The sequence below is a fragment of the Stegodyphus dumicola genome, chromosome 6, assembly GCF_044657685.1.
Source record: "Stegodyphus dumicola isolate Sdum_Otavi_A_Nest chromosome 6, ASM4465768v1".
NCBI classification, from domain to species: Eukaryota; Metazoa; Arthropoda; class Arachnida; order Araneae; family Eresidae; genus Stegodyphus; species Stegodyphus dumicola.
The window spans coordinates 223,240,713-223,257,413 of NC_140773.1; the positions used below are offsets into that span (position 1 = coordinate 223,240,713).

General features: G+C 30.8%; 1 protein-coding gene across 6 annotated transcripts in view; it reads right to left on the minus strand.

Moving 5' to 3' along the window:
- LOC118186437 (sodium-independent sulfate anion transporter-like) overlaps positions 1–16,701 on the minus strand; it is a 103,137-nt gene that overhangs the window by 25,684 nt on the left and 60,752 nt on the right. For all 6 annotated transcript variants that reach the window (XM_035356525.2, XM_035356530.2, XM_035356527.2 and 3 more), the window contains 5 exons: positions 15,087–15,282; positions 10,010–10,095; positions 6,801–6,886; positions 4,247–4,301; positions 4,058–4,142 (listed from right to left, as the gene is read on the minus strand). In XM_035356525.2, the coding sequence (XP_035212416.1) occupies positions 4,058–4,142; positions 4,247–4,301; positions 6,801–6,886; positions 10,010–10,095; positions 15,087–15,282 (508 nt within the window). The remainder of the gene's footprint in view (positions 1–4,057; positions 4,143–4,246; positions 4,302–6,800; positions 6,887–10,009; positions 10,096–15,086; positions 15,283–16,701) is intronic.

Consider the following 16,701-nt stretch of genomic DNA (forward strand, 5'->3'; position numbering starts at 1 on the left):
CCCGTATGGTAGGTGCTACCGTAAGCAAGGTAGCCGAGGTGTTTAGTGTTTCAAGAGGTACTGTATCGAAGATTTATTCCGCATATTTGAAAAGCGGAAAAACATCATCTGCTAAATCACAGCGCGGACGAAAGTGTGTCCTGAGTGATCGTGACAGACGATCATTAAGGGCAATTGTGACAAAAAATAAGAAGACCACAGCTGCAAAAGTTACTGCTGGAATGAATGTTGTGTTACCGAACTCTGTGTGTACCAAAACAATTAGAAGGGAGCTTCATAAACAGGGAATTGCTGGCCGTGCTGCAATTGAGAAGCCACTCATCAGTGATGCTAATGCCCGTAACAGGAAAAGGTGGTGTTTAAGTCATAAAGCCTGTAAATAGAGCAGTGGAAGCGAGTAATATGGTCTGACGAGTCTTCTTTCACATTGTTTCCCACTTCTGGCCGAGTTTACGTTTGGAGAACGCCATCTCAAGCCTATAATACAGACTGCTTGTTGCCAAGAGTGAAACATGGCGGGGTTTCTGTTATGGTTTGGACAGCCATATCGTGGTTCTCTGCTAGCTCCATGATAACTGTGTCAGGGCACATGACTGCCAAGACTTATGTGAACATTTTGGCCGATCAAGTTCATCCCATGGTACAAACTTTGTTCCCCGATGGTGATGGTGTCTTCCAAGACGACAAAGCCCCTGTTCACACAGCTCACATTGTCCAGGACTGGTTTTCTGAACACGAGGATGAGTTGTCCCATCTCCCTTGGCCACCACAGTCACCAGACCTAAATATTATCGAACCTTTGTGGTCTACATTGGAACGGAAAGTGCGTTCTCGTTATCCACCGCCAACATCGTTATCTGAACTTGCCACCGTTTTGCAGGAAGTATGGTATAATATTCCCTTGGCAAACATACAGGAACTGTATTTATCCATTCCGAGAAGACTGCAAGCTGTTTTGGATGCCAACGGGTTTCCTACACCATATTAAGCAAAGAAACATGTTTTTTTAAAGGTGCTTCCATATTTTTGTCCAACCCCTGTATATTTCAAAGCATTCTAGTACATGTAACGTAACTTTACACTTTTTACACTCGTGTTCTACGTGGATTTTCGGCATACCGATTCATTTCGGTTACAATATTGTTCCAAAATATGTCATTAAATATTAGATTAAGTATATCAAATTCTCCTCTACTTCCTCCTAATTGACATAAGGCTTCCTCTCTTACGCCAGGAGTCATCGTATAGTCCCAGATTTTTGGACCATTTCCTATTTCTTTCCAAAGCCAGGACTCTGGTAGTTGATCGTCATCGGATGTAGCATCAATAATTATTCGGCTATACTTTCTTCGAAAATTACATAATTCGTCATGTTTACGATTGCCCGGATTAGCATGTTACACAAGTCATGCAAATGACCTGAACATTGTGCGAGCTTGTATACAATTTCGGGCCAACATCTTCGAATCTAAATCGTAGGTTAAGGGGTTAAACTTATTTGTTACTAATTTAATTCAACAGATAACACCAATCTCATCATTAGTGTTTCATTTTTTTAAGTACTTTTGTAAAAAATATAGATGAGGTTTTCCAGGGAAGGCACAAACACTTATTTTATTATAAAGCATTTTCTAAATTTTCATTTAGAAATTCCAGTGAAAGAAGCACAAATCCAGTGAAAGAAGCACAAAATTCTTAAGAAAGTGCTTAGTTCAATATGACAAAATGATAAAGATCTCTCAGCTGAAAGACAAAAAGGATACAGGCTTTTTTTAATAATGATTAAAGTGATGACAGAGAAAATATTATGCAATAATAAACACAATTTTGTTAATACAGTCAAAAGTCTTTAATCCGGACCTCAAAGCTACAAACTTTCCGCGTATGCGTCAACGCATTAATGCGGTGATGCATGCGCATACAGTCAAAAGTCGTTAATTCGGACTCGTTGGGACTTCGGCGATTCCGGATTATAGATCATCAGTTTAAATCTCGTAAGATGGCATGCAGAAATTCTAAAATTAAAAATATGAAACCGTAATTTATGAAATAAAGAACAATTATGATCTAAAGGGTATCAAAATTTGCGAAAAGAAAAAGCTTAATATTTATTTGTTTACTTTATTAAACATTTCTTTCAATGTAAGTTGTTTAAGTTTTGCTTCGTTTCATGTGATAGTACTTTCTCTTTAATTCTATTAAACAGACATAATTTCTTGTTCAGTTACAAAGTTCCGCCATTCAAGTCCTATAATTGCTGTGTCAAGAACACCGACTAATTTGTCAATCGAAATTTTTTTGTTTTCAATAACCTCTGTCACTTTTCTTCGCTATCAGAAGCGAATTATAATGACGAGGAACTTGTTTTAAATCATATCAAAGACGGAGCATATCGAGATGAAATACTACATTTGGTAAGGAATTATAAGCCAAATAAAATAAAAACATCTGCGCTGAAGATAAGGATAGTGCTGACAAATCAACTTCCAATTCATTAGGCGCCCCGCCACCGAGCAGCGTGAAATTGATAAACAGATTTCGGATTTCAAAACATACTTTCGCTTTAGATTCTTTACATATTAACAAATATATATCGGAAATTCTATTTGATATAATCGAAAGTTTAAGCTTACTTTTATAAAATTGCTCTTACAGTCTGCAAAAAATAATAAGCCGGATGCAATTCGAAAATTAAGGAACAACGCAATCATCAACATTAACTGAAATAGATAATTAGATAATTTTAGCTTATACGTCCATTATACATAAAATGCGCACGCGAAAACGTATTCTGCACTTGCGCACACTCATATGCGCAGTCGTAAAAGGTCTTACGCGCACGCGTGAACGCCTCTGCGTATGTGTCAACGTGGCGCATGCGCAGAAAGTTTTTAGTTTTGATGTCCGGATTATAGATCATTCAGAATTATGGGTGTCCGAATTAACGACTTTTGACTGTAATACCTTTACGCATGCCCATATGCGTTTACACATGCACATAATATGTTTACGCATCCGTGTTTAATGTATAATGGACGGTGTAAGCTAAGCTAAAATTATCTAATTATCTATTTCAGTTAATGTTGCAGATTACGTTGTTCTTTAATCTTCTAATTGGATCCGGCTTATTATTTTTTGCAGACTGTTAGAACAATTTTATAAAAGTAAGCTTGAACTTTCGATTATGTCAAAAAGAATTTCCGATTCTGGAGCTGCCAAAGGATCTACAAAGTGAAAGCATGTTTCGATGTCCATCAAACAAAAAGTGGAATTGCTGCAAAAAATGGATAAAGGCATATCGTTTGTTTCTCCAACCATTCCGAAATCCGTTTATCAATTTCATGCTGCTCTGCCGGAAGGGGGGGGGACGTTGTGGCGTGCAATGAACTGGAAGTTGATCTGTCAGCCCTATCCTTATCTTCAGGGCAGATGTATTTATTTTATTTGGCTTATGATTCCTTACTAAATGCAGTATTTCATCTCGATGCACTCCGTCTTTGATATGATTTAAATCAAATTCCTCGTCATTATAAATATCACGAATACACATCAAATAGTTTTCTGGTTGCAATTTTCTAATTCCGACTATGCGTAATGTATACTTTACGCATTGAAAGAAATGTTTAATAAAGTAAACAAATAAATATTAAGCTTTTTTTGGTAAATTTTGATACCCTTTAGATCATAATTGCTCTTTATTTTATAAATTACAGTTTCATATTTTTAATTTTATTATTTCTGCATGCCATCTTATCAGATTTTAAATTGATGATTTATAATCCGGAAAAAGAGATAAATCGGAATCGATGAGTCTGGATTAAAGACTTTTGACTGTAATAAATAAAAATATTTTTTTTTTAACTTAGAGCTTCACCTTTTTTTTCTTTTGTATTAGTTCTTTGGTTCATAAAACATAAATTCACACAACATGCCATTTTCTAAGAGCTTAACAGCCATATTACAGAAATAATAATCAGATTTATTTACATATTTATTTTTAAAATTTTAGTTACAAATATGACAGTTTGTTATACAACTATGCAAAGCAACTGCTTACCAGTGGATATAGTTTTCAGAAGAGTGTCACATATTCTGCCAGCATATGCAAAAGTATTACAATGAATATTTATTTTGCTTCCACACTAAAAAGAAGTAATATATAAGAAACTCAAATTGTACCATTTTCAGCTGAAAAATTCTAAAGTTTTAGAATTATAATAAATTCTAAAAGTGACAAAATACTCACTTTAAGTAACAGAAGAAAGACAATACTAGATAGTCCCAAGGTCATATCCCAATATCTAATATAATAATAAATGCTCTGAGAGATATGAACATAAAAAACAAAAAGTTAAATTTTTTATAATAATACAGAATTAAATACACAGTCTTATTTCATTTTATAAAATTTTGTTTAATAATTGTGTACTTAAAATATAAATATTTGCACCACAGTTAAAAGACTCACATAAGGTAAAACAGCCTAATTCTTAGAACTGCATCACATCACCTGAGGTATAATTGTATTAAAACCTTGTGAATATTCATAACTAAACACATCTGTGCTACAAACTGTATATACAGAGAGTGTTCACACATTTTTTGTGATGATTTGCAAAGATTTATCTATAAACAAATCTTAGAATTTCATTTTCTAATATGTTCAGTCTGATAGCCCTTTTGTTGAACTATCATATTACATCTTGATTTCCAATATAAAAGTCCTTTCCTTAGAACATCCAAGTTGATTTTATTCCACTCCTTCTTCACAATCTTCCAAGGTCCATCCTATGTTTGGGGATGCCACTTATAAAGTGCTTGTTTTAAAAAGTCCAGATGCACAGTAATTCATAGAGGACTTAGGTGGGATGCATTTAAAGGCAACAGCTTCAATTATAGTTTCATTTTTCATTTTTGAAAAAAAAAGAAAAAAGAAAGAAAGAAGAAGAGCAGTAGATTTATAGATATGGCTTGGAGCCTTGTCTTGATGGAACTTTACATACTGAAGATTGTTTGGATAAAGAGATGGGATTCCTTCTTTAAAAATAAGTGTTAAAACATATTTCTGATAGTAATCCAAATTAATTTTTTTCTATTTTTCTTATTTTAAGTTTTTCTTTTATAAGAGAATTTAGAATAATCATAAAACCTTTAGGAAAACTTTCCTTGTTTCTCTGAACCATCAAAGTTTCTCTGGAGTCTTTTTTGATAATAAATCGATTCTTTTCTATTGCAATAGGATAAGGATATCCAACTTTAACTATACATTTCCTTTCTTCACCTGCCAAATAATTTCATACAGCTATCTGCACACAGTCTTACACTGAGAAACATGTTTCAACATTAGGCAATGAACATCATGTTTTTCTGTTTAGATTAACTTTAAATCAGATTTTATAATTTTGTTCACAGTTTCTACAGAGATATTTAAAGATTTTGCAATAGCTCTTTGGAGAGGGGGCTGGATTTTACTTTAAAACTTGCGATGTGACTAAATAAGAACTGTACGTACCTTTGTTGAGTATGCATTTTTTGCCTTTTTCCCAGTCAGATGTAACTTTGATGTTCCTTTCCTTTCATATTAATTATGTCACTTATTTTATGTGTAGAAATATTAAAATCATGCTTTTTATATCTTTTTTTAATAACTGAATGACAGTATTTCTCTTCAGATGGTGCAAAAACATAGACTTCGATACATTGTTTGTTTTTCGATGACATTTTAAAGAAAATAATATTTTTAATGCTGGATATGATAATTAAACATCATTCCAATTTGATACCAGTCATTTTTGTATTTTAAAATTAATATTTACATTCATGGAGAAATTCTAAATCATAACAAAAATGTATAAACACCCTCTGCATTTCAAGCCAACAGAAACAAATATTAGTTAGTTACTGGGCATAAAATTGATATTTGCATGAGCTCTTTTGAATAAAAATAGAGAATTGAAACTTAGAGCATCATATTAAACATAAAATTTTGTGTGGAAACTGGAAGTAACACTACTCATACATTAGAAATGTTGAAAATAGCATACAATAAAGATTTCATGAAAAGGTCAGGTATGTTTCAGGAGAGATTTAAAGAAGTGTAAGCATATGCAATAAATAGCCTTAGAAGCAGAGTAAAACAGCTGTGGTGAACATAACAATTAAATGCAAGATAAATAGCCCAGGAATAGTAAATTAACCAAGAAAAAAAATAATTTCAACTATGGTCGCAAAAAGATTTCTGCAAAGTTTGTGCTCCCTGTATACAGTCACAGCCCATCCCTGGTGAGAACCTTTCTGGCCAAAAAAGCAACTACCCAATCGGATCATCTTGTTTTTTTAACAGATTTAGTTCCCTGTGATTTCCAAATTTTTTCAAAAATTAAAATCTGTATTGAAGACACAAATATTTTCTAACGTAATTCATATCCAACAGAATGTAAACATTTATTTTACAAAACTCTAGAAAATGATTTCCAAATCTGCTTTCATAAATGAAAGAACAGACTACAGTAGTGTGAAGACACATAAGGAGAATAAACATATCAATGTCCACTAACATACAGTTCAACATCAATTACACTTTTTAAAAATACATTTTAAGGATGCAAATTATCACACTCTTTTTAATATTTATAGATTAAAAATTATCTCCAAACCGAAAAACAAACTATAAAAAGCACAATTTAAAATAAAATTAACTATTTAATTTGTACACATTTTTAAAGTTTTGTATCTTGAAACTTAAATTAAAAATTCATAAATAAATTAACGGATTTTCTAAAACTTTAAATATTGTTCACCTCATATTTCCATCTTTTATTCCATTAAAAAAGTGATAAACATCTTCAGTGAAACCTTCAGATTTAAAATATAATCCAAAAACACCCTGAAAAATGATTATGCAACATAATACAATTTATTATTACATTAATACTGTAACTTGTCATTTAGAGCACAATTATAAAACAAATTTGAAAATGGAACTGAAACAAAATACACAATAAAAAAAATAATTTCCTTTTAACCAGTTCACCGTCCTGCAAAACTCTACTATTTCCTAGCATTTTTTTCCTCCAAAGATCTTTTTGTGTCTGAAACTGGCCTCAGAATGTTTCTGAATGTATGTACACACGTCACGCAAAACAATCAGCCAAATGCTTTCGGGAGTGGGTCAAGATTGATATTTTCGATGAAATATTATACCCGAAATTTTTTGTGACTATAATACTTCCTTTACTTCATACAAGGAAGTCAAAACAGTAAAATAACACACAGAGAAAGTGAGTACTCAAAGTGAAATTGTTATTCTTCCTTTAAACAGTAAAACCAAGAAATTCCTGAAGAAATCAAAATTAATACAGAAAGTTCTTTTAGGTATTCTATAGGTTAGATTATTGAATATGACAAGGTATATGAGAATTTGCCTGATAGGAGAGATTTTGTAGAGTATTTTCTAATGGAAACTGGCTCATATTTACATTACACGTGGCTATATAATATATATCTTTCTTTTAGTGGGATGCATTGTCTTTATTGAAACTTGGAAATATTTCTGTCCTTTGAAGAATTTATGATAAAATATTTACTGTTTATAAAGCTATTTCATTCCTGTTTAAAAGCATAAGGCTTTTATTCATACATACTTTTAATTCACTTATATACTTATCACTTAAAGAAAAAAAATCGCAGATATGATCATAACAAAGCCAAAGTAGTTGACTACTCCATCAGTCAATTATTTTCATTTACTTCATTTCAAATGTGAAGTATTGTATTGGAAGAACTTGAAGGTTGAGATGACATTTTTGAAAAAGTTTAATTTTTATGTAGTACACTTTTAAAATATACAGAAATAAAAAAATTACATACTGTTGAAGATGTTTTCGACAAAATATAATTATACACGTAGGATGGAAATAAAAGAAACAATACAGCAATCCAAATTTCATACATTACTGTTGTTTCTTTTAAAAGTCCCATACTTTTAATGTTGCAGATTTCCCTATTAATGAGATATTTAAAAAAGTATCAATTAAATAATAAAATAATAATTAATAATTTAGGTTTTAAAAGACGAAATGTAACTTAAAAAATTTCAGTTCAACAATGCCATCCATAATTGATGCAATGTAGTGATAATGAAATTTAAATCAAATAACATTTCCATTTGTGCAATTAAGGTGAAAAATTAAAATACTTATATTAGGTATAACATTTCAATGCGATTCATAGTTCAGAGAATAATAAACAGAGTATATAATCAGGAACTCATTAAAAAATTGAAAGGCTATCATTTAAAATTTTCAAACATCTTTGTTCATTAAGGCCCATATCACACGGCATTTGTTTCACACAAACAACTGTTTCAGACAATTTTTCTGACTGGTTTACTATTGAAAGAAAGACGTGCAACTTTTTCCTTCCTTTCCAAAAATATTGTAAGTTGTTCATTTTCAACCAATCAGCTATCAGTTTCGAATGCTAACAGCTTGTTTATAATGGGGAACCAGTTTTCCCTGTGTTAACACCAAAGTGATCTATGGTGATTGGCTGTTGTGATAAAGCAGAAAAATTGTTCCAAACAGTTGTTCTTCCGAAACAAACCGATGTGTGATAGCAGCCTAATGAAACAGAGAAAGTTGTGGTTCTCACAAGATGTGTGTTGAGGGAGCATTCACTCTTGAGACAGTGATCTCCCATCTTTGTTTTCCTGATACAGCCCCAATGTTATCCTGATGCAACCCTGCTATCTCCACAACATGACATCAATCACCGCTTTTAATTTCTGACTCATTCTGGGGGGTAGAAAAACACGATGTGATGAATCTCTCTCGTGGGTCACATTCCAGCCCATATTTCACTCCAACGAGCATCTGCAGTTACTAACTAACGAAGATGCATTTCAAATGGATGAGTCTTTCTCAGCGAAAACAATGAACTGGTTAATAAACTTTTACTAAAATCATAATGACGTTAGAAAACGAAAAGTAAAGAAAAGAAATTGCACCTCAGTAAATAAATTGTATCTTTTAATAATCCTAGGCTTGATAATAAATATGTTGCATTGCAGAAAAAATAGTGAGACCTTAATTATACAAATTAAAATGGGTAAGTCTACTTAGGATAAAACAGTGTTTAATTTGTTTTGGATTAAAGAAAGATACAACCATCAAATGCAAATACAAAAATTTATCAATTTATATGGTATAATAAGTATTAAATCAATTTAACATATCACGTGAGGCAACTTATCTAAAACAAAAAAATTTACAAAAATCAAACTGCAAATCAAACATTCTTATGAAATCTAAACAAGGCAAAAAGGATGAGATACAGAACAAACAGCTTATAATTTTTTTTTTTTTTTTTTTTTTTTTTTTTTTTTTTTTAAGTGCGAAAGGGCAGAAAAATGACTTGACTCAAAAAATGGTTATTTAAAATAAAAATTATGAAATATTTTCTTATTTCTAAATTACATGATTACTGGATTTATAGGAATGCCTCCAAACAGTATAGTGGTTAGGGTAGCCTACTGCAATACCGAAGGGCACATGTTCAAATACCGTAGAAGGCATGGTTGTAACTATCTGTCTCTTCACAGGAGGCAATAGTGGCCACCTATTAGGTGCCTCCACAATAAAAATGGACATCGCTTCTGGCCTAACGAGTGGCTAATGGTGAATAGGCAAATGCCTGCCACTGGATTAAGGGGGGAGATTTACTAGAATGCACGATGTTTAGATGGTCAAGATTTCTATTAGGCAGGGGAATCTTCTAGTGCAGAAAATTTTATTCCTTTTCAGAAATCACCCAACTTTATTTCTATTAACTAGATAAGAATTATAAAAAATGTTCCAAAAGTATGTTCATACAGAATATCTCCCTTTTGAAAAAAGGAAAACTCTAAGAAATAACTTATTTACTGATTCAACTTATAAAGAAAAAATGATAAATATGAATAAAATAGGATTACTTATGATAAAAATAACTGAAATTATAGAAAACTCACAGCTAGTTGCGTCATTGCTATGGTGATTGCTGCAGCTGAAGTAAACCCACTGACGACAGAAGAAGAAATGAATGTCACTAAAAATCCTAAAGGTGGGAATTAAATAATTACACGTATGATTTTTTTAGATGATCCTTTGATTATATTTTTGTAATTCTACAACATTTATATCAAGGATAATAGTAACAACAGTAATATGTAACATAAGTAACAAATATTTCAACAAAATTTTTCAAGACGATCTAATAATTAAAAAATTTGGGAATGTGTTTATAATTTATTTAACCATATAAACATACAAATAATCATGCATAGCCTCAACACTAAGGATTTTCCTTAAAACACAACACTAAAAAATGTGTTTGTAAGTTTGATTTATTGTAATTCTCAAATTTGCCTTACTACTACTGATTCTAAACAGTAAACTTATTAATATGTTTTTCTATAAATATTATCTCATAATTTCAAATGAATGTAAGAATTACCAAAGTCACTGTCAATTGAAATTTTTAACATGAAAACTATTTTTGGTCCTACTGAACTTGCTGGCTATTTAATTTATGTGAAAAATTCTTAGAGAAGCACAAATATGCAAAACAGCTTCACGTAATCATAAAACTAAATAATCATAAAGATAATTTACAATTATACCTTAAAAGAAGAGTTTTTAATACAGCAATGAGAAGTTAATTCTATATATTAACATATAATTTTATGAAAGTAACATTCCTGCTTGGAATTTGAATACACACTTGCAAGCTAGTGATTTAAGCCTATAATTAAGCTATGACTAGGCTTAAATGTAATGTACTTTTCTTCAGTAAATAATTATTTCTTTTCCATTTTTTGGCCTCTGATGACACTTCAAACCCCATAAGCTTTTGTTGTTTCATCCAATTCAATTTTCAAGATTATCATCTACAAATTTTCTTTTTCTGACTATAAAGTAACTCACATTCTTTACAAATTAGCATGCCAATATGCTACAGCCTGTGGTAGTAAGTTCTCTTGAAATTCTTCACATTTCAGAGGATCTTACTATAAAAATGTTAACATTTGCAACAGCTTTAGTGAATCTGGGATGATGATATTTCAAATGACTTTCATACAAAAATCGGAGAATGTGAAGGATAATTTGTTCAATAATTTTTACAAAGGCATAAAACACTTCTATTTTAAAGTCTAAACACATAGTCTACTTAAAAATGAACATGAACAATTCATGATGGCAACTTTCAAAAAGCCATTTTTAAACAACTTTGGCACTGAATGTGATAAAAGGCCCTTTGAATACTGGCACAGGTTAAGGTAACAAAGTTTAAACCTCAGCTTTAAAGGTTAAAAGTGCTAAGAAAAATACCGGAAAGAGTTTTCAGAATAGGTGCATATACACTAAACTGCTGGTATCTTTATCAAACAAATGTACTCAGTTCGAAATGAATAATAGTTTATATGACTTCATACTTCTTAAAAGATAATTTATTTCATTGGAAGTACTAAACTCATGTTAAAAAATCTGATGCGGACACCACATGACTTCCTTGTGTGGAATTTTACATTATACGCACTTTTTGTTGCATTTCAACTACACTTATTTCCTTGAAATACATTAGAGATACATTTCTTGTTCAATTAATTTAGTTCTCACTTTGCGGCAAGGCAAAAGTACATAAAACCAAAAATACCTTCATTAAAAATTGAAAAATATAGAAAAACGTAAAACACAAAATACAGTTAAAACAATTAAAACACAATTTCTACAATTAAAATTAGAGTTTCTACGCAAAAGCGAGCAATTGGGCCAGCAGGCAAGAAAACAGATTTTTCGGTTTTGTTTCATTTCAATTAAACTTATTTCCATGAAATTCATTAGAGATACATTTCTCATTTAATTAATTCAGTTCTCACTTTGCGGCAAGGCAAAAATACACAAAACTTCAAAATATCTTCATTAAAAATTGAAAAATATAGATAAACATAAAACACCAAATACAATTAAAAAACAATTTTTAGAATTAAAATTAAAGTTTCTACACAAAAGCGGGCAATTTGTCCAGCAGGCAAGAAAGCAGATTTTTTGGTGCACAAAACTGAAAGTTGACTTTTGGTCCCACTTGGCAAAAAGACCCAAAGGTGCAGAAACTCACTTAATTCACTATTTTGCTAAGTTTCAAGCATAAGCAAATGCTGCTATGGTAAACTATGGCTACCATGGTAACAAAATTAGGCTTAGCCATACTTAAACAACTTTTAAATTGTTGACAATTCTACAACTATTGCATGCAGATTAACTAAAAGCTTAAAAAAATTAACTGGAAGATAAGAGCAACATAATTCAATTCTTTTTAAAGCAAAAAATGCACAATTTGCCAACAAAAAAGAATAAAAATGCTGAGCTCATGGAGCCGAGTAACAGAGTGGGTACATATATACATATATATTTATATACTTTTGGTGTGGCTGACTGCAACCAAAAAAAGGAAGTGCACAACTATATGTTATAGCAGTCCTATGTACAAAATTTCAATGCTCCCCGTTTTTGAGTTATATATACATACATAAGTACGTATAGATGTCATGAAAAAATCTCTTTTGAATCCATTTTAAATCAATTTTATAGTCTATTTTGGGAAAAAGAGTCCTTTGTTCTGTCTTTACATACAGATGTCATGAAAAAACATCATTAAATTGCATTCGATAGAGATCAAAATGGATATTTTCGTTGAAATATTATACCCAGAATTTTTCATGATTACTATACTTCTTTTACTTCGTAAAAGGAAGAAAAAATAAGCAACAAATGCTAAAAGAAAAGGTACAAATAAAAAAAGGGAGAATTAAAGCATACAATTTACATATGAGGTAGAGGTTGCATCGCTGAATGCAGATAGGCAATCTATATTAGCATAAAATGCAATCCTGCAGAAATTAAGAATAGTATTTACGAGGTTTTTCTTGGAGATGTTAGATTGTCAATTAATTAGCTTAACGGTATTGAAATTGAAGAGCTTTTTTGTCAAGTAATGTAATTTTTTGAATTTATAAGCTTGCTTGTCAACATAATCTGCTCTGGTGTCATCGCTGTTAGTTAAGTTCATGGCATTTAGGACAGATGACTTGTTTTTCTATCACATTGTAATTATTTATGACAAAGATGTTGTCTATACATCTGAAGGAAAAACTGAAAACTTCTGGTTTTTGGTAGCTGTTGATTAGTACGCTCATGGACCTCAGTGCAAACTTTTTAAAGAATTTTAGTGAAGTTAATATCATTACTATTTTTTGTAATTATTCAATTAATCAGGTATAAACCTGAATTTGATTGGATTCCACTGAAATTTTGGTAGTGCACACAAACTAGATAATTTACTGTACTGAGTCTGAGTGATAATTTTTTTTCCCCCATGGATTTTTCATGGAAAAAAAAATATTTTATATTTATTAATCATTATATTTTCTTAATTTTTAGGGATTTAGCATATAATTTTATTATTCACGTCACTGCTAATAATTTCTTGATAGTATTTTTTATAAATAATAAAAAATTGTTGCAAGCTTTGTTTATAGCAGTGATAATAAATTTGTTTTTAAGCCTTTAAATTTTTACTTCATTATGGCAAAAATGTTTGCTGTTATAGTACAAATTGAAGTCAATTAAAATTCTTTTTAATATTGCTGTAGGGTGTTTCCATCCTTGCAGTGAGTTAGGTGGATACCTGTATTTGGAGCTGGTGCTAATAATAAATTGGTCAAGGTTGTGTTTAATCTTTTTAAGAGGAATTTGTTTTGCTTATATTGTAGTTAATTCTGAATTTAGTACCAAATTTCATGAATTTTTTTAATCCTTTGTATTTAATAATACTAAGATCTCTGGTAATAATGTGTTTGTGATTAGTCAACTATTTCTTAAAGCATGGTTCATGACAGAAACAAGGTGGGTGAATAACAGAATGACTGTTGTGGTTGGTAATGATACTACCTAACTTGTTATTGTATTTGAAGCAAATTCTGATAATAGCATCACTGATAGGAAAACATTTCTGGTTTCGCTTGAAAATTTTGTCAAACTCAATATTGTAAAAGACACAGGATGCATAAAATGAATTTTACAGTAGTTTATATTTTAGATTTAAGATTCATTTAATTCATATTTAAGATTTAGATTTTTCTTAACAGTTTCATTTGATTCTGATTACACATCACTGCAACATGTTAGGGTTACAGAAGCAGATACAAAGATTTTTTTTTTTTTTTTTGTTATGTCTCTTGCATTTTTTTGTTTTGTTTATTTTTTAGAATTTAATTTATTTTCATTATTTGAAACAATTCTAGCTTTCTGAATTTGATTAGATTATTACACACTTAGAACTGACTCTTGCTCTCTTCTATATTTAATATTTCATGTGTTGTTAGATTAATTTTTTCTTTTAGATTTTGACTTGTCAGCTCAACATGTTTCTTATTTTAATCAAATGAATGGTTTTGATGCTGCTTTGAAAATATATATATATATATATATATTGGTAGAGGGGGGCAAGCCTGTAGGTGATGGACTGATAAGGACACAGAAAGATTTGTCTCATAGAAATTGTTTTTTAATTGAAGTCAGATTTCAATATTTAAATTTGTGTCATTCTCAGTTCAGAAACAGACTGATCCATTTATTTCTTTTGTTATGCCAACCTCCTGACAACAATGCGGCAAGACGCATAAATTCTCTTTATTTCATTTTCAGTTTACACTGTTTTTTTCACTTTTTTATATATTGTTTTCCATAAGGATCTCAATGTTGTTTTAATTTTTTTTACTATGTGCATGCAAAATTTTTTTTTTTATTTATTTATCTTAAAAAGATTAAACACAGCCTTGGCTAATTTTTTAGTACTTGATCCGAGTGAATATGTAATAACGGATTTAAATATTTTATTTTTATTTTTCAATCTTCAAAAATTACAATCACCCATTTTTTGCAAATTTCAGTTCATAATTGGATTAGACTTTGAATTTCTTTTTTGTATTATTTCACTTATACACAAACACATAGTGGTCTCAGAAGTGGAAAAAAATATGTTTTTACCAAGGTTTAAAATTCCCATGAGCAGCTGGATGCAGCCAGAAAGAAATGTTATCAGAATAACATATGTAACTCCACCTGCTGCAGTATGTTCTGAGGTCATAAGAGACATTATAGCTGTTGGTCCAATTGTTAAATCTTTACAACTCCCAAATATTGTATACATAAAGCATCCCATAAATGCTGTATACAGACCATACTGAAAATAAAAGATTAATATTTCTCAAAAATTCATTGGGAAGATGAAGTGAAACATATATATAGTAAAATATAATTTCTAAGAAACAAAAATGGTAATAAAATAATGTTTAATTTCAGTCAAAATTTAATTTGCCACAAATCCTGATTTTTCTTTCCAGAATAAAATTATGGTTCCAGCCTGCTCATACTGCAGTTGTTGCCAGTATGATAACTATATATATCATCATCTATTAGCACCCATGAGAAGTGCAACAGTACAAAAGTTTCAGATGACCTTGAAAATGATAATGGCCTTGGGATGCAATCCGGGCTCTGTTACACACAAATCGAATTCTCTATCACTAATGCAAAAGATCTGTGCGTTAGGTTCAAGAATTCTATTGCAAATTTGTCATTGAGTGGCTCTCAAGATCATTACAGTGCTATAGACCAAAGTATAGACAAATCATGTGACACTTCTCAGGCAACTGTTAAAGAATACTGGGAACAGGATGCTCTGTTAATTGTAGCAACAAAGACTTCTACTACAACTTCATTTTAAATCTGTTCCTATCCTTTTCTGACTTTAAATTCAACTATAAACCTCTTCAAGTTTACTAATCTTCAGTTTTGAAATCATTTCTCCTCCCCTTCCCCCAAACCTTTCCACAGGCCTTTCAAAATACAGCTAATATCTTACTGTAGTTCTGATAAAACAACTTGACTTTAAGAGAGGTGTTAATTGGTACTTTTGTATTACTGCAACCACCTTAGAAGTCGCTAAATGCAACAATTTTCCATTCTTGAATCCAGTATGTAGGACTAGGTCTCCTACATAAAATCTACAAAGGTATTCCTCCTCTTATGCAGGTAGCCCTTACATGGTTTCCCAAATTCAGATAAACCCCTCCTAAAAAAAAAAAAAAAAAAAAAAAAAAAAAAAACTTTCTTAAATGACAATTTCTCCTTAGCTTGCACCATCTTATTTCACTTATTTTTTTTCTATAGGAGGACCTGTGAGTTAAAATTAAAGGAGAATTGCACAATTTTTTTTTTTTTTTTCCAAATTAGTGCTTTATTTATCGATTCTTTCATTCAAATGAATAACGTTTTATGTTAATGTCCCCACAGAGAGCATTATGATTCCTTACTTTTAGTCCACTTACATGCTTAAAAAAACAGCAATTGTAAATGGGAAGGAGGGACCATGGAAAAAATGCTTCATTATTTGTCTGAGAAAAGACCGTTCAGTTGCATCACTCACTAGTTCTGAACTTTTATATCATAGAAACAAACTTTCCCAAACACAGAGCAAGAAAAATAGTAGTTATTTATATGTAACCCCATTAATTACATAAAGTTATAGTAAAGACATAGTTATTTAGATGCAATTGCATTAACTGCATAAAAAGGGTGTGGAATTCTCATTATTTCATAC